The sequence below is a fragment of the Fusarium venenatum genome, assembly GCF_020744135.1.
Source record: "Fusarium venenatum strain MPI-CAGE-CH-0201 chromosome Unknown EDB82scaffold_3, whole genome shotgun sequence".
Taxonomy (NCBI): Eukaryota; Fungi; Ascomycota; class Sordariomycetes; order Hypocreales; family Nectriaceae; genus Fusarium; species Fusarium venenatum.
Genome location: NW_027072131.1, coordinates 903,712 through 927,012, shown reverse-complemented (window position 1 = coordinate 927,012; position 23,301 = coordinate 903,712). Strand labels below are relative to the sequence as shown.

Here is a 23,301-nt window from a genome sequence, read left to right as displayed (position 1 = left end):
GACTCATGGTTTGCGGCGTGTTTAGCTGAAGCGACTTCGGAACACCTCATGCTGACAATGGAGTGTTTACTAACAGCCGCACCCTGGCTTTATGGCACGTTTCACTTCAAATTCAGACGCCACGAGATGGGATCTGAATGGTCTAGACAATATTAAGTGTGTCTGGTTTCTTTGTCACCTTGTGGTTATATGTGCTTTGTCGAACTGCATTGTGATGGCATATGAAGGTCAAAGTCTACGCAATGCGAATATGAGGAGCGGACGATGCCGCCGTTTCGAGATATCACATAATACAGAGCGATTAAAGATCAACACATCAGTCATATGATGCAATTACTCTGTACCAATTATTTGATGTGTTGTACATTGCATTCAACAAGTGTCTGCATTCACGGATTGGAGATTACCCTATACCAGAGATGCCTCACTCCCCTCCATGACGACAAGATATCGAAAGTTCCAGTTTTGTTTACTACTTGACACAGCAACTATAACCGACCTGGTCCGGATATGGCTCGGGAGACCGGGTTCTTGTTGTTCGGAAACATCATCATAGAACAAAAGCCAGTTTTACTCTTTCCATCCTTCCGAGGGAACCTTTTTTGTGAGGAGACAGACATAAACCGGAAAACGAGTCTCGGCACTCGAGACGCGTACAAAGTGCCGATCGCACCTCGAGGCAGTGGAGTGATGATCTCACACGTCACAGCAGGTTAACTTGAACTTGACTTTTTACTACTGCTTTTATGCTTTCAGTGGAATTTCGGGCCTTTGAGAGTCCGCTCTCCATGATCCGCGGACCCGAAAACATCCACTGATTCGTATCGTTATCGTCTTGCCAGCTTGTAGTGGCTCAGTTGTCATGTCGTCACGGATCTTCAGTTGTTGTCATCATCAACAACTAGGCGTGGTCAGTCAAGTCGTAACCAAGTCTCAGCCTTCTTTTTTGCTTATGTTGCTTGCTGGCCTTATCTTTCTACCACGCTGCGTAATCCCATCTTGGCAATCGATTGCGCTCGTCAACTGTGACATTGTACAGGTACAGTATTACACAGTAAGTAACAGGGCAGTGGGAATAATAAACGTTCTTCTGATTCACGTCTCTAAGCCCCTGCCAAGAAGCGCGGAGCAATGAATTGCATCACACAGTTTCAGCCATGGTGTTGTTGACTTGAACCATTTCGGAGGAAATATGAAAGTCAACAACACGTCAATTCGAGCCATCACGACTCACTGCCTTTTAGCCCTGAATTCCTCAACTGAATACAAGCTCAACCTCTCCACAAGAAGGCTGAAAGCTGAAAAGTGACGACGTCTCCACTGGTGGGCGAGTGAGATTGCAGTCCGCGGTGAGACGGCGTGGCTGTTGACATTCTTTGTAAGAAATTGCGATTGACTTTCAATATTACCAGGTTTTGGTATAATGGACCGCTGGTGAATGACACGAAGTATCGTCAAGTACTGAGGTTAATTTCGTATCGAGGTTAGCGTACGGAGACAAAAGGAAAAAAAAAAAACCAAGCCTCTTTTTTTCTCTTCCTCTTCAATATTGATGAAGCTATCCCCTAGTCTAGAAAAGTCTGGACGGTAAAGCAAATTTTCAAGAATCCACAATGGCTTTCAACAGAGCTGGAGCTTGGATCAACAAGGAGGTTTCCGATCCACTCATCAAAATCTAAAGAAATTGAACCGTTGGAATTTTCGAGCCATGCCCGTGTTGCTATTCTCAGCCTTGTATCCGTGGCTCACTCACCAAAATGTTGAGGCATAGCATGACATCTAAAAGGCTGAGAAGCTCAGGCCTCTCGGAGAAAATCAAATCTCTTGGCAAAAGATCTAGGAGGGCACATCAAGCCCAATCCCTGATCGGCAATTTTGACGACAACGTGGATGGACAGACGAGCAAATGGACTAGGAAACCCGTTCTTGTACCGTCATAGACAGCATATCTTGCATGTCGTAGGATGCTTGTTTCCTCTAATTTGTAAACGTGGCTTTTTTGGTCTTTGATACCATCCGGCGGTCGACCGGCTCATGGCTGGATTAATGGAACTGACTAGGATGGATGGGATGGGGAGAAACGAGATGGGGTTGAGTTGAGTTGAGTTCACTCATTTCTCAGTTCTCACTCATGTCGTCCATGGGCATGGCATTTTGCTGTACAACCCATCCCGTGTTCCATCTTGCAGCAGAGTCAGCCCACACCTCCCTTTGCCAAAAAACCGCGCATCTTCTTTCGGTATAAACAGCAATGAGACATTGACTTGACTGGGGTGGGCTTCTTTTTGAGTCGGCCCAGTCGTACAACAACCGGCCGAGACTTGGGTCCAATGTCTGGACGATGCACGAGGATGGAGCACGGCAGTATTGTAGTATGCGGGTCAGTATGCGAGCTGCGGGTGAAGATTTAGACGGACACTTCAAGAGACCGAGCGAGATGAAGGTATTTAGACCAATGTACCTGCATTCTTGTCAATGTGAATGGATGTCTAGAGAGAGATACCCGCTGTTTGTCTCGGACCTAGCAATATTCCAAGAGTAAGCTGCCTTGATTGCAGGTGGTTAGTCTGTAAGGTGCATCAAGAATGACCGACTCTTTGACACCTTGCTATGCTATCCCCATAATGCTTAGTGGTATATCATATAACTTGGCTGTATGTGATTCCACTGCAGCAAACTATGGCTGGTAGTCATCTCGTGATCAAGACAGTAGCTTCAAATAGTTGATCATGTTGTTCGTGACTCAGCCCTTAAATTCCAAGAAAGTAGAGGAATCAAATCTTCACCGCCAGAATCTCACGATTATTGAGCCCTGTTTTGAGAGTGGGTGGGCTGTGGAAGAAGGATAGTGGATGGACAGTTCTCGAGGGTGAGCTGAGAGGCGCTATTGGGAGTTGCATGAGCCAGAGTAGAGAAAGGCTATCTGGACGTATCCGTACAGAACAGTAAGCAATCACTGCATCGAAAATGAATGCTATGTTACATGGTGGAAATGGATTTTCAGTTATGCGCTGATAGCGCCTTGTCGTCGTATCCTTTTAGGATGCGGGGTTTGGCTTCAGAACGCGGGGTTAGTACCCAGGCGGACGGGTCAACGTGACGAGGAGCGTCAATCAAAAGGATAATATCAAGTATGCGTGCCAGTAGCAGACTAGAGAATTGATATCACATCAAGACATGTCCGTTATCGCACAGGTTGAACCAAAGGGCCAAGGCAAAGACCGAGACCGAGACCCCTCCGAATGCCTTTCAGGCAAAGCAAGGGTGGTTGCACTGCCTGTATGCAGTAGCGACAACAGCAGCTGCTCCAAAATCACGGGAAACGACCGAGGCATTTGGCGATCACTAAACGGCGCCAAATAGGATTGGGTCGTTTCGAGTACCTTCTTTATTTACGATCGTCGCTGTAAAATGAAGTGTGCCATGTATAACGAGTCAAGAAAGCTCGGATATCTACCAGCTATGATCACATAGAGGACCTTTTCTACAACGTCGTGACATCGTCCGGTAGTTTCAGCACCTCATTCTCATTTCATGGGTAACTAAAATGAGAGTCGGGCAGTTTCAGGGTCCTCTGTGATACTGTCGGGGCGACGATCCCATTGACATGTTGATAGGCGACTTGACTCAGATTCATGCGCCCACCTAGCGCATAAGACAAAGTCCATCCATGCCAAAACTGTCGTCATCGGGGGATTTCTGGCTTGCATTGCATGGGTTTCTGCAGTAGGAGAAAGAGAGAGCTCACGAGGATGTAAGGAAGTAGGCATTAATTGGTGGATGAAGGAAGGGGTGTTGTTGATGCAGAGACAACAGAACACCCAAAGTGGTTAAACGCAACCATCTGCGTGCCCTGAAAGCAAGGGTCGATCGTGGTCGACGCAGACGGATAGAGGCACCAGTAAGAGAGATTCTATCGTAAACGAAACAGGTGATTGTGGGGAAGGTTGAATGTTAATGAGGCGAGCATCTGGATCGATCAATGACACTTGTCTTTTGTTGCTCGCTTCGATGTTAGTACTAAACTACAAGGTATGGATTCTGTGTACCCCCACGGCTTTGGGGTTAGCCAAGATTAAAACGAGTAATATTCAGCGTAATAAACCTGATTAATAAAGACGAACAAAGAAGGAGACAAGAGAAATGGGAAAGCACGCAGGCGCGTCAAAGGCAAAGACAGACAAAAAACTCGTGTCGTATTGTGGTGCATTGTGCATTGTAGTACTAACAAAGGGTGTACGATAAACGAAGGTTTGATTTGATAGACGAGACGACATCAAAAGATCAACAACCCTTCTTGCATCAGTCAGTGACAGTTAGACAGTGGGATGTGGTCCCCTGAAACAAAGCAAGCAATCAGTGTGTCAAATCATGACTATCATCTGAGGATCTGGTTGGCGAAGTGACTGATTGTCAGTCACAAGCCAGTCCGATGATCAACGACAACACAGCTGCTGTGCTGTTGTGTTTTGCAATTTGCGGACACATACACCGCCTCGCAAAGAATGAAAGCGGCTGGTGTCTCACAGTTTTGGTCTCAAGAACATACTGTACAATGTACAGTAAAAAACGGCATTCAACTGGTGGGAAAGATTCCATCTGTGGATCTTACTAGGCCAAGAATTCTGTGGCGGGTTGCTTCTGGAAAAGAGTATTCGCGGTTGATTATGCGAGCACGAGGCTTGGATCAAGGCAGTGCATAAGATCTTCGCACGGTATATTCAAGCAGCGAGTCGTACTGACTGTTCGGTCATCTACGGAAGAGTCAGACTCAGACTCAGACTCAGACTCAGGACGGTGTGGCACATAGTAGATCAGGGCAACCTGTTTTCGGTCACTAAAACGTGGATCTATTAGAGGCTGGATGCTGACAGGCGCCACTGGTCAATTGAGAAAAAGACCCTGAATAAGTTGCTGTTGGACCTGACTGGACAATTATGTCCAAAGAAAGGGGAATGAATGAGAGACAGTACACAGCCCGTAATAAACTACAGTAGAGCCAAGACTGATATTTTGTCGGTCAGCACTGGAACCGAAATTGCACCGCGGAATGTGTCTTTTTTTCCCTCTTCTCGCTCGCTCGCTCGCCTCAAAAATAAGTAAACAGACTTCTCGACGTACAGACCGTAATGTACGTACACGAAAATCTAATCTCAAGTCGGTCAATGGATCCTTTACGGTTGCTCTATTCCTCGGCAAGGGCTTGGAAAAGCGGACTCAAGACGTCGGAGCATCAGCAGCGGAGCAAGACATTTTTTTTCCAGGGCACGTTTTTCTTTACAGGCTGACGGCAGGGGGAACGAATGGATCAATCTAAGCGCTGAAAGGTCTAGCCCAGGAGAAAGGGTTAGAAAAAATCCAGCCTACCAAAAAAAAAAAAGGGCGCAAAATGTCCATGAACCTGGAATCGTCCAGTTCCTGCTTGGCTTTCATCAGTTGAAAAAAAGATGACTGTTCCCACTCACACCTCATTCTCTTGTCATCAATTGGTGATGGCGTACTGTACTCTAAAGTAGAAGCCCTGCCCTGAACCCTCTGACAGACAGTGAGGAACCCATCATCCATCCAATGTAACAAGCCATGTCTCTAGGTCTCTTGTTTCTGGTCCGTGCCAGTAAAAAAATCTTTGACGCTGTGAAAAAGAAGACGAGATCCATTTTTTACCCGCTCCTTGCACGGTAAATCGACGGCCGCTCTGCGTCTCTAATTTAGGGGACGGGACCCCCCAAATCTTAACCCGTTCCTTGTCGTCGTTGGCCCCGACCTGACTGTCGAGTTGTGCCTTTTTACCTCTTTTCTCCTAGTCCAGGTCGCGTCTTTCTTTGTACCGCGAGGTATTCATTCTAGTTCTGGTCTTGTTGTTTCGTGTCGGATTAATCAAGGCTTACTTATTATTAAAATTCGAGTCAAACAAAGGAGGACCCACGGGCGAGTATTTCTTTCACGGAGCTCCCTTCCTTCTACCGCCCTTCTTTGTAAACGTTGTTTCTCCTTTTTTAACTTCTCACCTGGTCCTTGTCGAGAATCTTTTGTCCCAGACCTTGTTCTGTTTCGCTGGAAATAGAGATACACTGTACTAGACTGTACTGTACCCGTGCCTCGGAGAACGTCATCTGCACCTGTCTTGTCTCCACGCGCAATAACAGCGAACGACACATACACACCCTAGCAGCCCAGACACACCCACAAGCCAAAGTAGCACAGACGCCACCCTTTTTCAGATTAGGGAATCTGCAACCTGGAAATCAGCCGCCTCTTCTACTCCTCTTCTAGCCTCTCCTCAAAAGCACTGTCCGGCCCGGCCCTGCATCTCACTTTCACTCATCGACCCATATCCCATATCAGAGCTCGCTCGTCCGCCGACTTCAAAACCTTCTTTGACCAAAAACAACCTCTATCACCTTATAGTAGTTGACCATGTTTGTCTCGCTTTTATAGCACCACCGTCCTCAGGGACGCATTTTATAACAAGACTCTTGAAAGTTGCAGCATTTCACAGCACAGCTTGAGCTACTACGATACCTTCATACAACTCACACACCCTTCCTCACTTCAACGAAACCGTGTTTTGGAACTTCATCATAACCTCCTGATCATCATTGGAATTCAGCTTTACTCTGGATCTAAACGACTTGACCCACACTCAAATCACGCATTTATATCTCCCTATAAACCAAAATGACCACCATGACCAACAACCTAGATACACCCTGGGTGGCTCACGGCTCAGAAGAAATCGAGGAGGCAGACGAACCACCCGAGATAAACTTCAAGAAGCAGCAGTTCACCTCAAACGACTTTCAGCGAACCACCATTCGACCTTCCACCGAGAAGAAGTCCTCCTTGTTGACCAAGGCCATCAATGGAAACTCGGATGACGACCTGTACATTCCCCAGAACACCACCAACACTCGGCAGCGACGCCGCTCTCTCGTCAGCAACATCAGCTTTGCCTCGACCGCCGAGCTCACCAGTGATACTGGATTCACCAGTCCTTCTCGCCCAAGCACTCCTAGCCCACCTCTTGCCGACATGGCTATGCTTCGCCTGCACGATGAGCGCGCCCCCGTGCCGACTCACGTTTCTCTTCTAGGTGCCGCTGTTAAGTTGCAGCAGGGAAAGACTGAGGAGCCCAAGAAGCGATCTATTCAGTTTGCATGTGGTGGCAAGCCTACAGTACCAGTGCAACCACCTCGATCTCAGCCCATGGAGAAGGCCCCTTCTGCCCAGGAAGCTCCCCGCAAGTCCTGTATCAAGTTCGCTTGTCCAGCTCGACCCGCCTCTACGCAAAACACCCCTCCTCGCTCCATTGGAATTAACACAAACCGCAAGGATGCCACTCCCAAGGCAGAGTCACCATCTACTCCCAAGCGAAGTATCGCTTTGTCTGCACCTCGACAAATTACTCCCCGCAGACATTCCATGTCCCGCCCCAAGTTCCTCCGTGCCGACTCTTCTGACCTCGCTACGGATAGCTCCCAGTTCCACGAGTTTGCCAGTGGTACCACCCGCGAGGACGATTGGATCCGACGTGACAGCACTGCAGTCGCAGTCAAGCTGACCATCAATGACACTCTGGTCAAGGAGAACAACATCCGACGTCTGGCTACCGAAGCAGAGCAAGAGGCCGAGGAAGAAGATGAGCTTGATAACGACGACGATGCAGATGTTGACGACGAGGATGAGGATGAGGACGACGAGGATGGGCTTGACGTTGATCTCGACGAGGATGACGAAGAAGAAGACGACGAGGATGATGATTCTGATGGTTACCATACCGACGAGGAGACCGGATTTGCTGATTCTGATGACGACGACGAGGACGATGACATGCGTCTCTGGACACCTGGTGCCAAGTCTGTCGTTCACATTGGATCTGGTGCTACTTTGATGCGTCGACCTTCTCTCCATGAGATGCAATCTGATTCATCAATTGCTACCGTGAACAGCCAGCGAGCTAGCCGCCGTTCCAAGCGCGTTAGATACGCCGAGGAGGCCCCCGATCTTCCCGACAGCACCGATTTTGTTTGTGGTACCTTGGATGAAGACCGCCCCCTTGAAGAAGCCTATCTCTCGTGCCTCGCAGCTCGACGAAATGAGAAGCTCCGTGTCATCCCTCAAGACATCGACCCCAGCTTCCCAGCTTCGGAGCCCGAAGAAGAGAATGATGGAGAGATCTTCAACCCAGTCCACCACGAAAGTGACGCCGACGAGTTCTTCGGATCTATGGAAGACTTGCACCAAGACCGTGATCGTTCCCGTCGCCGACGCAAGAGCGAGCACGCTTCTCCCAAGCGATTCCGCTCACCCCCTCCTAAGCGCCTTCATTCGCCGCCCCCCAAGGTCCGGGCTCGTTCGCCTAAGCCACTCTTCAGCCGTCAATCCCCTCGCAGAGCAAAGTCCCCCGCTCCCATGCGCAAGCCCATTACTACCCCTCTCGGATCTCCTCGCTGCGGCCAAGTCAACTTCAACCTTGCTGGCCGTCCTGGTCTTACCCACACCAAGTCTCTGCCTCGTGGTGGTGCCATGTGTCACCAGCGAAAGCACCCCCGCAACAAGATGACCCACGACAACGATACTCACATTCGTGGTGCCATTGACATTGTCAAGGGCTTGGAGAGCAAGCGTCAGCGACGTAAGGAGAAGTTCCACCAGAAGTACTGCAACCGCGCCCGTCGTGGCAAGATCCCCGAGCCCAAGCCCGTTCCTGGTCGCGGTACCGAACGTATGCGAGAGCTCGGCCTTCTGATGGCTGGCAAGAAGGACCAAACCAACTACGTCCTTTCCATCTAAGCAGGCTTCTTTGTCTTTTTCCCTAACTGCACAAGAACCGCAATGCTTTTTTCTCCCTAGAATGCGAGACATGTCACGACGAAGATGATACATCTTACACGACTTTTTTAACTTGATGACTACAAAATGTCTCTTCTTCTCATTACTCTTTCTCGGCCAGGTCTCCGAGATTGTTTGCCCTGTATATACTCATAATGGACCGACACCCTTTGGATGCAGAGCTTGGTATTATCCAAGTTCTTTTCCTGTACATATTTTTTCTTATTTTTTCTTTGTCAAAAACTGCATAAAGCGGCCGGACAACGCTCGCTATTGGCGGAGGAGCCATGTTTGAACTGCTTGGATACCCGATACAGCATATTGGTATTACGAGGTTACTTGCTCGGCGTTGGATGAGGGAATATCATGACATGCATTTAGCAGATATCAATAACGATGATGATTACTCTGCAATTACTTTGTGCCTTTTGTGAAATGATAAATTCTGTTTGAGATTGTATCCTGCTGATTGTCAATTTATTCAATGTATATGCGTGGTCTTGTAGATATATCTGTTGTATGGACAGCCGGAAAATGAATGTACTATCTAGGTGGCAAAAGTTGCTTGCCCAAGAGAAAACAAGTACTCTATATCACATTATGTTATTTGTTTTCCGTATCCTAACTTTGGTCTTGGGCTTCTGTTACTCTAGGGTACTCTAGGGAGTCTTAAAAAGTTGTATCTCCGAGTATCATCCTTTGACTCCGTCATCCCAGGGAAGGCAAGCCTCGACCTAGGCACAGGTCTTTTTCTTACTGGGCCTCTTCCTTCTAGGTCTCTGGCAGACAGATTCGATCATCGTAAAAGAGATCTCATGATACCCTCCAGGGAGCCTCCTCAAGCGGAGGGCAACCCAATCCATTGCCTAGATACGGCTCAGCTCCTCACTGTATGAACTCGAAGGCCCTCCGTAAGCTACACAAGCTGGACCTTCCAGTTAGTACAGAGAGAGGAGAGTACTTTCCATGGTATGTACCTCTTGCCCTTTGTATACCTTCTAGGGAGCGAGTTCTGAATGAGAGTAGGGGCCTTAATGGACCAGTCACCGGTCTGCATTTCGTTAGCGCGATTGACGTCACATGAGGCTCACGATCAAGAGGCAAAGCGGGAAGGTACATTCAACGACTGCGTTCATGTCACTGACCTTGATGCTGATTATAATTAACAGAAGCTTGATATATTCTAGTCTAGCAAATCCCTGTAGGCTTCGATGTTGAATAGAAAAAAAAAAAATCTTTATTTGAACATAAATTGTCTTGAGAGAGCTTTACTTACTTAGAGAACAGTAGAAGTTGTGGACCCATCACCACAGACGATGGGAAGGATAGAGATGTCAAAGGAGAAGGAGCAGGCCAGGCACCGGCAATTGCTCTGTTTCAAAGACGATTCAACTAAAACGACCAGGTTCAACTCGGGGTGCTGGGCATCTCGGTGGCCCTCAACGCCGTTTCGTCCACAGCCTCATCTCTCTCTGTCTCATTGGCGTGATGACAGAATATGGTCAAGTTACATGATTGGCGTCTTCTGCAGTGATAAAAAAGGCCCCCCGAAATGTAAGGACTCTAACTTCATGTTTGTTACACTGTTGGCTAACAATTACAGCTGGGCTGCATCGCGACGTTCGCCCTGCTCTGAGCTCAGCTGGTCCCATCAAGAAGACTTCTCTATGCCTTACATGATCAACGTGCTAGCCTAGAAAACCAAGGATATTGGATCTGCTATGGCTTTGCATAATTGGTGTGGTTACGATGGTCAAGCTACATGGGTTGGCGTCTCCGGTAGTAGTGACAAAGGTCTACCGAAATGTAAGGACTCCAGCTTCTTGTTTTTATACTGTTGGCTAGCAATCACAGCTGGGCTGGATTACGATGTTTGCACTTATGACGGGGACACAAATTGGACTTGGTGTCATTAGCATCACGCCCAGTTTTCACATCCTCGGTCCCCCTGCGAGTTTTCATATACTTGGTCTTGTCCCGGGGATGCTTTGTCTCTACAATATCGGCATCATCACCATCTTTAACCATCATTACTCATCGCCATCTAGCATTACGCCAGCACCCTTGAAGAAGCGCGAACCTCATTTCCCGCCAGGATGTTACGCAACGGGCTATAACACTCCCCGAGGGGAGCCGCATTCCCAAAGCCTTTGTCCCCCGGGAAAACTGATGCTGGCCTGGACTGGAAGAGTGCACTGGGGAGAACCCCAGATGATTTAACCAAGCCCACGTCTGGTCATAAACGCTTCCCATTGCGCTGATCGACATTGGCGGTGGAAAAGTCTAACCCATCGTCTTCTCCGCTGTTTCTGCCATCATTCTGCTGATCCTCGTAGGACGAAATTAGAAGGTCAGTTTATACTATTTAGGTCAGACTTCTTAGGCTGTTTGTTTTTGTATCCTAGAGCTTGGAGGCTAACTTTTCTGGTACTCTCTAGCCTTTACCGAAGTCGCTATCCTTGGTTATATCGATATCGTTTTCATTCTGGCCGCCATCCCCATATCCTTTACCGACCGCTATCCTTGGTTACACCTCTACCATCATACAAGATAGCGTCTTAAACATGCTGGGGACAAGGGTCCTGACTATCGAGCTGTAAGAACTCCAGCGTCTTGTTTGCTATACTGTCAGCTAATACATACAGCTAGGTTAGATTGCGATATGCATCTTATGACCACGATGCAGATCGGCCTTAGGGCGCTCAGCCTCCCTGCGAGCTTCCGTACACAATGCTGAACACCCTATACTCGGACTGATCCCGGGCATGATCACCGACTGGTTCAGCTATGTAGTTGGCATCTTTAAGCTCAACAATCCCGGGCATGCTGCCTCTCTGCACTATCGGTCTCATCTACCACATCATCATCATCACATCCTTAACAGCCTCTCCAACAGTTGCCACCGTGTCTTCTATCGATAGGAACCTAGTTGCTCCAACTATCATCGAAGATGCAGTCTTAAAATGCGTTAACGGTAAAGGCCATAATTACATTTTTGACCTCTACATCATCACCATCATCCTTGACAATCGCCAGCATGTCGCCAGACAAGAACTCGGCAACCTCGACCTCGTCCAAGATGGCGTCTTTGGCCCTATTGGAGACAAGACTCACACAATCTTATAGACTATCTTACATTCTATCCTCAACAGTTGCCACCATGTCGCCTAAGATGATCTCGACAACCTCTACCATCATTCAAGATGGCGTCTTTGACCGTGTTGAGGGCAAGGGACCCAACTACCCACTCACTTATGATTCACCTTCAACAAGAGCCCGTCACAGGCTGCTGAAAGCTTAACCGTCACTCAAGATGCTGTATTTGGTCGTGTCACAGGTGAGGGTCCCAACTACCGACTCACCTATGATTCACCTAAGGTTAAAAGGACATGGACCATTTCTAGATGAAGAAGACACTAGTTGGGTATCATGAATAGAGACCATAACAAGGACATCAAATGGCTGAGGCATCAGGTACCTCCAAGAGACCGAATGAGTGTTGTTGCAGGATTGTTATCGGACTCATGAAGGATACATTTGGAGTAAATTGAGAAGGGTCGGCCTTCAACTTAGAGATCTAGAAGGAAAAAAAAAAAAAGTAACAACATTCATCGCCCTCGCAATTGGTTGTAAGGATATTTCAGAAGTTAGAAAGTTTTCATCCAAAACGACCATCTCCAAATCATAAAAACAAGTTATGTAACTATTTGCAAACACGCAAGCCACACATTCAGAGTCAAAGTGTACAGCGTGACATGTCACTATCATGTTTGCCTAATTTGTCAGGCACTAATCCAGCGTCACCCTTTCTTGCCAGCTTTTGATCTATGTAGCGCCTTCTACACAGCTCTACTACAATCAACGACGCCAACGAAACGTAACGACGACTCTTTTTCTCTTTTACACCATACACACCACCACTTCTTTTTACTACCAATTAATACTCACTCACATTTAATACGTCGTCATCATGTGGATCGTCAACTGGTGTAGGTATTAAAATGCATCTCTTGCGACTTTGGATGGGCTGACACGTGCTATGTATAGTCTACGATGTGCTGTCCTCCCTGGGCCTGCTCAACAAGCACGCAAAGCTGCTTTTCCTCGGTCTTGACAACGCCGGAAAGACTACTCTTCTCCACATGCTGAAGGTGCGTCGACACAATATTGCTGGATGAATCTTGTTCGACTGGATTGCTTGAAAGCGGTGGCGGATTCGGAGGAATATAAAGACTGACGATGGATATAGAACGACCGTGTTGCCATTCTCCAGCCCACTCTTCACCCCAGTAAGATTCCTTTTCGAAATACTATTTGATTCCCTACTAAGACATCGCAGCATCCGAGGAGCTTGCTATTGGTAACGTCCGCTTCACCACTTTCGATCTTGGTGGCCATCAACAGGGTACGTGGACATGCTATCTCCCGCTTTCAACTTACCTAACAATCAACAGCCCGACGTATCTGGCGCGATTACTTCCCCGAGGTCAACGGTGTCGTCTTCCTTATCGACGCCAAGGACCACGAGCGATTTGGTGAGGCTAAGGCCGAGCTCGACGCCCTCCTCTCTATGGAAGAGCTTTCCAAGGTTCCCTTTGTCATCCTCGGCAACAAGATCGACCACCCCGATGCCGTCTCCGAGGACGAGATGCGACACCAACTCGGCCTCTACCAGACAACCGGTAAGGGCAAGGTTCAACTTGAGGGCATCCGACCTATTGAGCTCTTCATGTGCTCAGTAGTTATGCGCCAAGGTTACGGTGACGGTATACGCTGGTTGTCACAGTACGTCTAAGGGAGACCGAAAGGGATACGGGGGGTGGCTGGAGATTATATCTTACGTTACGTTACATCTTGGTCGATGGGAGAACGAAGACATGTGACTATTCAGTGTTTTTGAAATTCAGAAATTCTCCGTTGGGCGAACAAAGGCTGTGCAATTCAACTATAACATTTTGCTACGACTAAGCGACATTGACTCCTTGACAATAGTCCCTGTGATAGTAAAAATCAACCCCTGGTGGTATTTGTGCTAGGATCCATGCTTACAAGGGGCGATTTTTGGGGATGCTCATGAACGATAGTAAGCGGCGGGTGATCGCATGATGCGCAATTCGACTGGCTCAGCGTCACTTGAAATAGAAGGTTAAAGAACCAGAGATAGGTCTCACGCTTTACACGCCAATATCAGAGTATGTGGGCTCATTTTCTTACTGTAGGTGGTGACACCAGGTGTTCGATAACGGCCTCGGTTCGCCAAGACGGACTGGTATGGGGCCCGCCTCCGTACCATTTTCCCCAACGGAATCTACGTCATGTTACTAGAATCGTCACAAGACAACCCAACTCAAATCATTGCAATCAATTACTCCTTTAATCCGTGACAACTTACAACTTCTTAAGCCTCAGCTTATGTTTCTTTCTGGGCGATGGGTTAGTGATCACACAACATAAAACTCGCTCGCAATGTCGTCGTCATCATATTCCTCGCTACTCCCTCGCGATCCCGTATACGGATTTCCACCAGAGGCCTTCGACACCTCCCTTCTTCCAGATGTCGATACTGAATTCGTTGATGCGCAAGATCTAGAATCCTTTGAAAAGGCGCTCCAAGCTCCAGATCCTCTACAGAGTCCAACCGATGAAACCGGCGCTCGGTCGCCGCGCAGTCCCAGTTCGTTCAGCGTGACAAAGAGACCTTCACAGGTTGAATCAGGGCTTGCCGACGACGTCGCTGCTGTCGCCGCGGCCGCAGATGCCACTTCCGGGGGTTTCCCAGTTTCTCAGCCGCAGAGTCAGGGAACATTTATCACAGCGCAAAACGATTGGGCGCCTGTAAATGAAAAGGTCTATCGCCATCGACGAGGTTTTAGACGAAATAAGCGCAAACGAAGAAATGGAAAGGGGCCTGTTGAAGGTCTTTTAGGAACACGAACCAAGGACGAGACCCGAGAAGGATACTTGTATCAAGTTTCAAAATGGCCTTTACTTATTTTCGTGTTCGCATGGCTGGGTGGACTTGCTGCCATGTACCTATCGACAAGATTGTACATCTGGGTATATGAGCACTTTTTCACGTGGAGAGGTCAGCGCGAAAGACTCCGACGCAATTTACGAAATGCTTCAAAATACGAGGACTGGGTATCAGCTGCGAAAGAGCTTGACACATATCTGGGCCGACAAACGTGGAGGGAAGAGAACGATTTCGCCTACTACGACTCAAAGACTGCACGACGAGTATGGGAGCAGATGAAGAAGACGAGGCTTCGCGCCGAAGAGCAAGAGAGCAAGGGTGAGAAAGGTGACGGGGGTAAGGCAGTGGGCGAGCTCAAGGCATTGATTGAGGCTTGCGTGAAGAACAACTTTGTTGGCATTGAAAACGCGAGGCTGTACAGCCAGACATATTACGGAACCAAGAACCTGGTACAGAATTTCCTCGATGAAGGTGAGATTTTAACTATTGTGTCTCGTATTATAGACTAACATGACACAGAGGAGAAATGCATCAAGTTCCTGGCTAGCACCGAACAGCTGGAGATGGAGCAGAAACGAGTCCTTTTCAAGCACGTTTATGCAAACTACGGAAGAACAGCGCTCTGTCTATCCGGTGGCGCAGCCTTCGCTTACTATCACGTTGGCGTTGTTCGAGCCTTGTTGGATGCGAACCTACTACCGGATGTTATCACCGGTACCAGTGGCGGTGCTTTAGTTGCGGCTCTGGTAGCTACTCGAACGAACGAGGAGCTTGATCAACTTCTTGTCCCAGCTCTTTCTGAACGTATTAACGCTTGCCGTGAGTCCATCACCACCTGGTTCCCACGATGGTGGAAGACTGGTGCTCGTTTCGATTCTGTTGACTGGGCACGACGATGCGGCTGGTGGACGCATGGCTCGTTGACATTCCGAGAGGCCTACGAACGAACAGGCCGTATTCTCAATGTTACCTGTGTTCCAGCCGATCCTCACTCGCCAACAATTCTATGCAACTACTTGACAAGCCCCGATTGTGTTATTTGGTCTGCTGTGTTGGCATCGGCCGCGGTTCCTGGAATCCTCAACCCTGTTGTTCTCATGATGAAGACACGAGATGGAAGTCTGGAGCCGTATTCCTTTGGACACAAGTGGAAGGATGGCAGCCTGAGAACGGACATTCCTATCAAGGCATTGAACACGCACTTCAACGTCAACTTTACCATTGTCAGCCAGGTCAACCCCCATATCAACTTGTTCTTCTTTTCGTCTCGAGGTTCAGTCGGCCACCCAGTTACACATCGTAAGGGACGTGGATGGCGAGGTGGCTACCTCATGTCAGCATTCGAGCATTATCTAAAGTTGGATATGAACAAGTGGCTCAAGTTTATCCGCCATGCCGAGTTGTTGCCACGACCTCTGGGCCAAGACTGGAGTCAACTTTGGCTGCAGCAATTTAGTGGAACCATTACTATTTGGCCCAAATCACGAGTTTCCGACTTTTGGCACATCCTGACAGATCCTGATCCGCACCGACTGTCACATATGATTCACGAAGGAAAGCAGAGTGCTTTCCCCAAGCTCAAGTTTATCGAGAACCGGCTCAAGATTGAGCGTTTGGTTGAGCGAGGACGTACAGACTCACGTCCATGGGTGCGCCGAGGTAGCATCCAGACTATTCTGAGCGAAGAGGATCTCCGAAGTATTCTCGTCGACGAGATGGAGAATAGTGTGACCACAGAGGAGGAGACGGACGGAGATGATCTTAGTGCTCTGGGCCTCGGCATGACGATGGCCGAGGGTGATGTTCTCTACGAAGAGCCGAAAGAGAAGAGTGATTCCGAAGGCACTGACTAATTGAATTGTCGAAGGATAAAGGAAAAGAATGCATCATACAGTATGTTGCTTTGTTATATTTGCTTAGTAAAATTGGTTGCTATAATTTGGGTTGGGAGGAACAGTAGATCGTTTACAGCGTTAGTAGTCTAAATCAAGCGTTTCATTTGTCAAAATAAATAAATTTCGTATGTTCTGATAACTCAAAGCCTCCCTTGAATACGAGTCTCAGCAATGAACCAGTTCCTCTCCTTAGCATATTCGCATACACTTTAATAGATTTAATGGCTGGCGCTAGAAGCTGATAGATTGATTGATTTGCAGGGCCGAGTACGCTAACAACAGTGGCTGTCTGCTGCTCCTTCTTGCCCCCTGTAATCGAAACTGTGAACACGGTGGCGCGTACGGAAGGAGCCCAAACGGCAAGTGGGGAGTGACAGATAATCCGATTACCGGGAGCCGTCAATTACCTATAGTGGGTGCTCTGACCTAACCTCCATAGCAAATGCGCTGCGTGGCCGTAACTAAACGACAGTTCGACTCGACACGACACTTTCTTCTCTTCTCACCCAAACCCCAAACAAAGTTTCCCACTGCCTGTGAAAATACATTCTTTTTTGGGGCAGAGAGTTTGTTTGTGGTGCTGTAAAGAGATTTCTTTCTCTTTTGTTTAATTCAGCGGATTTGTCTGTCTTTGTTTCCAACATCTATACTTTCAATCCATCGCCTCAGAGTTGTGGCCTACGTTTCCTTCTCAGCCTCTATACCAGAGTAGCCCTGGGCTCTCTTTGAACCGTCAAGATGAGTTCAGACTACTCTTACGACGAGCAGGTAAGTTAGTTGCAATAACTGCACTTCAACATTTACTGACCTGTGTTGCGAATAGGGCCAATTCTTTCCCTTCTTTATCCTCACACTTACCGGGATCGTCACTCTTCCCCTTACCTACACACTCCTTCGTCCGAGTCGCAGCGATGATGCGCTAGCGCCGCGAATCAAGACCGACTACAAGCCAGAGCATGCGGCCACAGTCGACTCCCTCAAGACAGCGCGGAAGCGCAGCCAGTGGAGGGTCAAGCGGGCCATCTTTGTGGTGTTCGGCTGGGCCCTCATGGCTGGCATGGCCTACCTCATCGTAGTTACGCAGCGAACTGTCCCCAAGCTTTACAACCCTTACGACATCCTCGGCATCTCAGAGGTGAGTCCTGCAACACCTGTACAGCTCCGGATACAGAATACTAATGACCACTACTAGTCCCTCAATGAGAAGCAAATCAAGTCGCACTACAAGCGACTTTCCCTCAAGTTCCACCCCGACAAGGTTCGCCCTGACGCCGCCAAGAATGAAACCGTGGAATCTCTCAACAACTACTACGTCGAACTCACCAAAGCCTACCAATCCCTCACTGACGAAGAGGTCCGCAACAACTACATTCAGTACGGTCACCCCGATGGAAAGCAGAGCTTCAGCATGGGCATTGCCCTTCCCCAGTTCATGGTGGCAGACGGCAGTGGAAAGTACGTTGTTCTCTTGTACACCCTGCTTCTTGGCGTTCTTCTGCCCTGGCTAGTTGGATCATGGTGGTACGGTACCATGAGAATGTCCAAGGAAGGTGTCCTGATGGAGAGCGCAAACAACCTGTTCCGACAATACGACGACGAGATCGAAGAAGGCGGCATCATCACAGCTCTCAGTGTTGGCAAGGAATTCGAGGATACCGTCAAGGGCGACAAGATTGAGACTGCTCTCTCTAAGATTGAGTCACGAATCACAGCCGATAGCGATTGTCAACCCACGGCTTCTGGCATGTCAGTCAAGGACAAGGACGCTCTTCAAGATCTCGATAACGGTGCGCGACGCAAGGCTCTTGCTCTCCTTTGGGCTTACCTTGGCCGTGTTGAACTCGATGATCCCGCTCTCACCAAGGCCAAGCTACAGACCGGCCCTATCGCCCGCGCTCTCAACCAGTCTTTCAACGCCATCACTCTCGCCTACGGAAACATCGGTCCCATTGCCAACTCCTTTTACACCAGCCAGAACTTGGTTCAGGCTGTTGCACCTCACGCTTCTCCTCTTCTCCAGCTTCCCCACATCACTCCCAAGATCGCCAGCGCCATTGAGGGCGAGTCCAAGACTCACATGCCTGTCCACCGTTTCATGGATCGACCCGACGCTCAGCGTAGACAGATGGCTATTGGCGAGGGTCTCCTGACTGAGGAGCAGTACGAGACCGCCATTGGTGTTGCCAAGCAGATTCCTTTCTTCCGCGTATGCAGAGCTTTCTTCAAGGTTACTGGCGAGCGCTTCATCACTCCTTCTTCGCTTGTGTCCCTCGTTATCAAGGGTCGCTTCATTCCTCCTGGTACTGACGATGTTCCTGCTATCAATGAGCTGGATCTCGAGGACATTGATCCCGCCGAGGACGATATCGAGGCTATCAACGGTCGCAAGAAGAAGACTATCAAGGGTCCCGATGGCAAGCTCATCCCCATTGAAGAAGAATCCATCCTCCCTCCTCTCACCCACGCTCCTTACTACGCCCGCGACCACTCTCCTCAATGGCACGCCTTCCTCAGCGATTCCAAGCAGGGCAAGATGGCTGTTCCTCCTTTCCATTTCGCCAAGTTTGACCAACCTATCATTGACGATGAGGGCAAGCCCACCTTCAACATGCAGACTCTCAAGGCCCAATTCGCTGCCCCCCCTCAAGCCGGACACTACACCTTTGTTCTGCACGTTATCTGCGATGCTTATGTCGGTTTCGATACCAAGATGGAGGTGACACTCGTTGTTGAAGAGGCTAGCAAGGCAGCCGAGATGCAACAAGAAGATGAGATCAGCGAGCCTGAAGAGGGTAAGTTACGATGCAGTCATGAATCGAATCAGTGTGCTAACTATTTATCAGATTCTCTCGCTGGACAAATGCACGTTCTCAAGACTGGTCAAACTCCCAAGACTCGCAGAAAGGATTCTGATGACTCTGACGATGAGAGTGGCACAGATGAGGAGGAGGAGGACGACACTAGCGCGACGAATACAGATACTGAGGACGAGTCATAGCGGCATCAGTAAGACACAACCGAGACGACTTCATTTCTGGGATGAAAGAAAGGATTATAATCACTACTTTATGAACAACTTTCTCAAACCGTGAGCATGTGCGTATCAACGGAAGAATAACCCTCAGTGTGGGATGTATGTATGGGAGAAGGCAGAGAAAAACACCTTGGGTTTTGGGCACATATTTCTACGCCTAGAGACGGGTTGGGAGTTTGGGTGTTAATCCAGGGCGCAGCGTATTTAGTGTGCTCTTTTTCTAAATTCACTTTTGATGTTTGAATTTGTTCGGTTGTTTAGCTTGAAACCATCTTTTTGAGTAAATATTTTAAGCATCCATCTTGTACAGCACAAATAACCTAATAAAGCAACTACCGTAACACATACGCCCGAATTACCATTCCTTTTATACCATTCAACTTGATGCCTGTGAGGCGGGCTTCTTGGTTTCCACACATTATTTACAGCATCCTTCTGCTTCTTCCAAATATCGGGACCTTGCGAGCATTTAGACTATAGGTGGCATATAAAAATTCCCAACGACGCAAGTCCAGCTTTCGTCACCCCGGCCTTTCTTAGCAAACTCTTACACCGCAGACTTCGACACCCTTGCCTTCTATGCGAGCGGATCGACTAAAGTACTTGACGGATAGTTCGCGGACAAAGAGAGCGTCAGCATCACTCCAGACATCGAGACCCATGCTTTCCACAGCGTGGCTGTCTACACGAATGGCGTCTGCGTCATCGGGTTCAGGATCGGAGTCTGAGGGACGAAGTGCCGTTCTGTCGTCAGAGATTTGTGATAGGCCCTCATCCTCGTCGTCTTGATCGGTATAGGGCTCATCTTGGCTGTCTGCTAGATCAGCTAGTACGGAGAGTATTTGCGTCGTCAGTCGGTGGAAGTAAGCGATGATGGCTAGTTCGAATCGGGCTTCACCAGAGTCATCATTGGCGCGGCGAGTAGCGTTCAAAGAGCCAAGCGAGTCTGACATTTGCTCAGAACGCGAGCCAGGTCGAGGCATGGTCATTGACGAATGGCCAAAATCAGCGAGCAGAGATGCATCATGGGCCGCTTCCTCTTGTTGTTCTGAGCGTAATTGTTCACCGGCGCTGGCCCACCACATGTAACCGTTGTAGGCGAATGCTGCCCAGGTAAGAGGTTCGACAACCTTTTCAACTGCATCGTCTCGCGGGTCACGAACAACGTGGTTTGAGTGGGTAGAAACCCTACGCGTAAAGCGCTCATCTTCGGGTGATTCTGGGACCATGGTGGGTGTTTGAGTGGTAGCTGCAAGACGAGAGAGGCCGTTCTTGAGGGAAGTAAAACGTCGGAGATCTCGCTGAGTCGCCTTGATCGGTTGTCCGCGGGGACATTCTACCGTAGGCCAAACCCTTTCTGTAGCATTGGATGAGTAGTCAGGGGGTAGAGTAATAAGCATGTCCCACAGAGTGTCCTTCATGGCAAGGATACTGTCAGTAGTACATGCAATCCATCCAGAGCCTGACTCATCATCTATCACATCCTCATTATTCTGTTTTCTCTTGGATGCTTCAAAGTCGTCCATGAGAAAGGGGATGTCATGAACACCAATGGAGAAGAGTGGTCTCAGACGTTGCGTCGAAGTTGAGCTAGGCAGTATATCGATAACAGAAAGAGGAATGTTGGAGAGAACAGACAGATTATATACTGAAGAGGTGAATGTCAGCAAAGGACAATGTATCGAAAATTAGTTACTCACCAAAATCGCAAACCTCGTGAACTGGAGCATGGCACGATATTAGGATGCGTTTGCGTAGCAACGCAGCGCGATGTATAGGAAAGATGAGAGGACCAAATTTGTCCAGAAGACTGGTCAAACTCCAAGCGGGATGATATGGTGAGAGTTTGTTTCCCGGCGGTATTAGAGCGGCGCCATCAGAAGCAGATCGGTTGCGGTTATGGGCCTTGCGGTGGAAGGGTTGTGAAATAAGAGATGGTGAGCTGACGGGCGTCTCTCCTGAGAGGCGACGATTGCCATTGCCAGACTTTTCGCGGTTGGCAACCCAATAATCATCGAGTATACTGGTGTTCTTGCGATCTTCTGCCAATTTTCTATACGGAACGTCAGTCAAGCCCAACTGCGCATGGGGTAGATATGTACGTACGCAGCCATTTCCTTCAATCCTTCAGCATGTCTCCAGGCGCGACCCAAACGACCATAGCTCAGGGGAACCAGAACTCCAACGGCAAACATCCTCGCATTTCGTGCCTCTTCCTCGTCGCAAGGCATGTTGACGAAAGCGCTAAGTCCGGCATGTACACTATCGTGGACGAAGTAGATGAGGTCTTCAGAGACGGTGTGTAGTCCAGAAGGAAGGGACTTGTACTCAACAAGACCTTCTAGGTCAATGCCTGGTGCATTTTGTTTCCAAAGAATTGTGTATCCAGCCTTGACGTCGAAGTGAATGAGAAAGAGGGCATCGATGGGAGGACGATCGGTAGGTTGGTTGGAAGGCATGCGGACAGAAAGCGAGGGTTGTGCCCGGCGAGGGGAAGCCATGTTGATTAAATTATGAGGAGTCGCGCATTATTTTCCGACTGGAGTATTAAGTGCGCGCGAGCAAGCAAGCGCTCGAGTCGAGAGTTTAATTTGTGAGGGGAAAGACAGGCGAAAGCGAGAATATGATAAGTGATAGCACGCAAGCGAGAAGCGAATTGGAGCAGTAGACGGGTTGTACGATGAGAAAGAACCGCGACGCTGGTGAAGAAGTATTATTATATTGAGCGGTAGCGCAAAAGACAGCGACAGTCACAATAGGAATGAAGACGGCCCAGTTGGGGGGTGGTGTCGACGTTGATGATGGTCGTGTTGGAGTTGAGCCTGGCTTACAGTGGTTACATTAGATTAGGTGCTAATAGCTCCCAGGTTTATCGATAACCGCTGTTGAATCCGATAAGCGCTATGCACGTGATGCATACTAGCAGCGATATACAATCTGCATAGTACTGCTTGCACCTATTTGCTATAAACTGATTATAGTATCTATCTGGATACGGATAATAAGATTTGGATTCGAAAGAAATAGGTTCAGCTGTCAGTTCACATGTCTCAGACTCAACTGGTTCTGTACTACATTCTTAGAAAAGGGTGTGCTTTGACAGCCCCGTGATGCCGGATTGGATCCGAGATGCCACCTCGAGAAACCTACATAATAGTATCTGGAGGAAATAAATTGTAAGACTGGCCAACTCTTTCTCCACGTTTTGTTAGTACAATGCATTGATGTTGTGCACAGTTGGTCTTCAGTCACGTACAAGTAGACATAGTTTACCAGGACTGAGATAACATGATATGCTACCTAGTGATTGGAACAATTATAACCTAATCAATATATTTGATGATCAAGCATATAGGTACTATAGAATAATGAATGGAAATAACACATCTTGATATACTCAAAACTGCTGACTCATCACCATCCATGTCTTTGATCCTCATCCTCGGCGTCGACTTTCACAAGCCAACTCCCTGTACCTGTGACATCACATCCCAACCAATCAAAATATACCAATCAAAGGCGTTCCCGTCCCCGTGTCAAGCGGCCGTTTATAGTAGAAGTACCTA

The 23,301-nt window shown here is 48.4% G+C and overlaps 4 protein-coding genes across 4 annotated transcripts; 3 read left to right on the top strand and 1 right to left on the bottom strand.

The window, feature by feature from the left end:
- Positions 1-12,579: 12,579 nt before the first annotated feature.
- EDB82DRAFT_207160 (GTP-binding protein SAR1) lies at positions 12,580-14,057 on the top strand. Its single transcript, XM_065607216.1, has 5 exons — positions 12,580-12,821; positions 12,880-12,983; positions 13,082-13,121; positions 13,172-13,237; positions 13,287-14,057. The coding sequence occupies exons 1-5, from the start codon at positions 12,803-12,805 to the stop codon at positions 13,625-13,627; spliced, it is 570 nt and encodes a 189-aa protein (XP_065463769.1). The 5' UTR covers positions 12,580-12,802; the 3' UTR covers positions 13,628-14,057.
- Positions 13,937-16,730, top strand: EDB82DRAFT_207192 (acyl transferase/acyl hydrolase/lysophospholipase). The gene is made up of 2 exons (XM_025726497.2): positions 13,937-15,277; positions 15,326-16,730. Exons 1-2 carry the CDS (start codon positions 14,299-14,301, stop codon positions 16,657-16,659), a joined length of 2,313 nt encoding a protein of 770 aa, XP_025581058.1. The 5' UTR covers positions 13,937-14,298; the 3' UTR covers positions 16,660-16,730.
- A 421-nt stretch (positions 16,731-17,151) lies between these two features.
- Positions 17,152-19,988, top strand: EDB82DRAFT_503359 (Sec63 Brl domain-containing protein). The gene is made up of 4 exons (XM_025726496.2): positions 17,152-17,469; positions 17,525-17,836; positions 17,894-19,493; positions 19,545-19,988. The coding sequence occupies exons 1-4, from the start codon at positions 17,440-17,442 to the stop codon at positions 19,697-19,699; spliced, it is 2,097 nt and encodes a 698-aa protein (XP_025581057.1). The 5' UTR covers positions 17,152-17,439; the 3' UTR covers positions 19,700-19,988.
- EDB82DRAFT_503357 (uncharacterized protein) lies at positions 19,989-22,568 on the bottom strand. Its single transcript, XM_025726495.2, has 3 exons — positions 21,842-22,568; positions 21,436-21,788; positions 19,989-21,383 (listed from the first exon to the last, which is right to left on the bottom strand). The coding sequence occupies exons 1-3, from the start codon at positions 22,234-22,236 to the stop codon at positions 20,272-20,274; spliced, it is 1,860 nt and encodes a 619-aa protein (XP_025581056.1). The 5' UTR covers positions 22,237-22,568; the 3' UTR covers positions 19,989-20,271.
- Between the last annotated feature and the right edge of the window lie 733 nt (positions 22,569-23,301).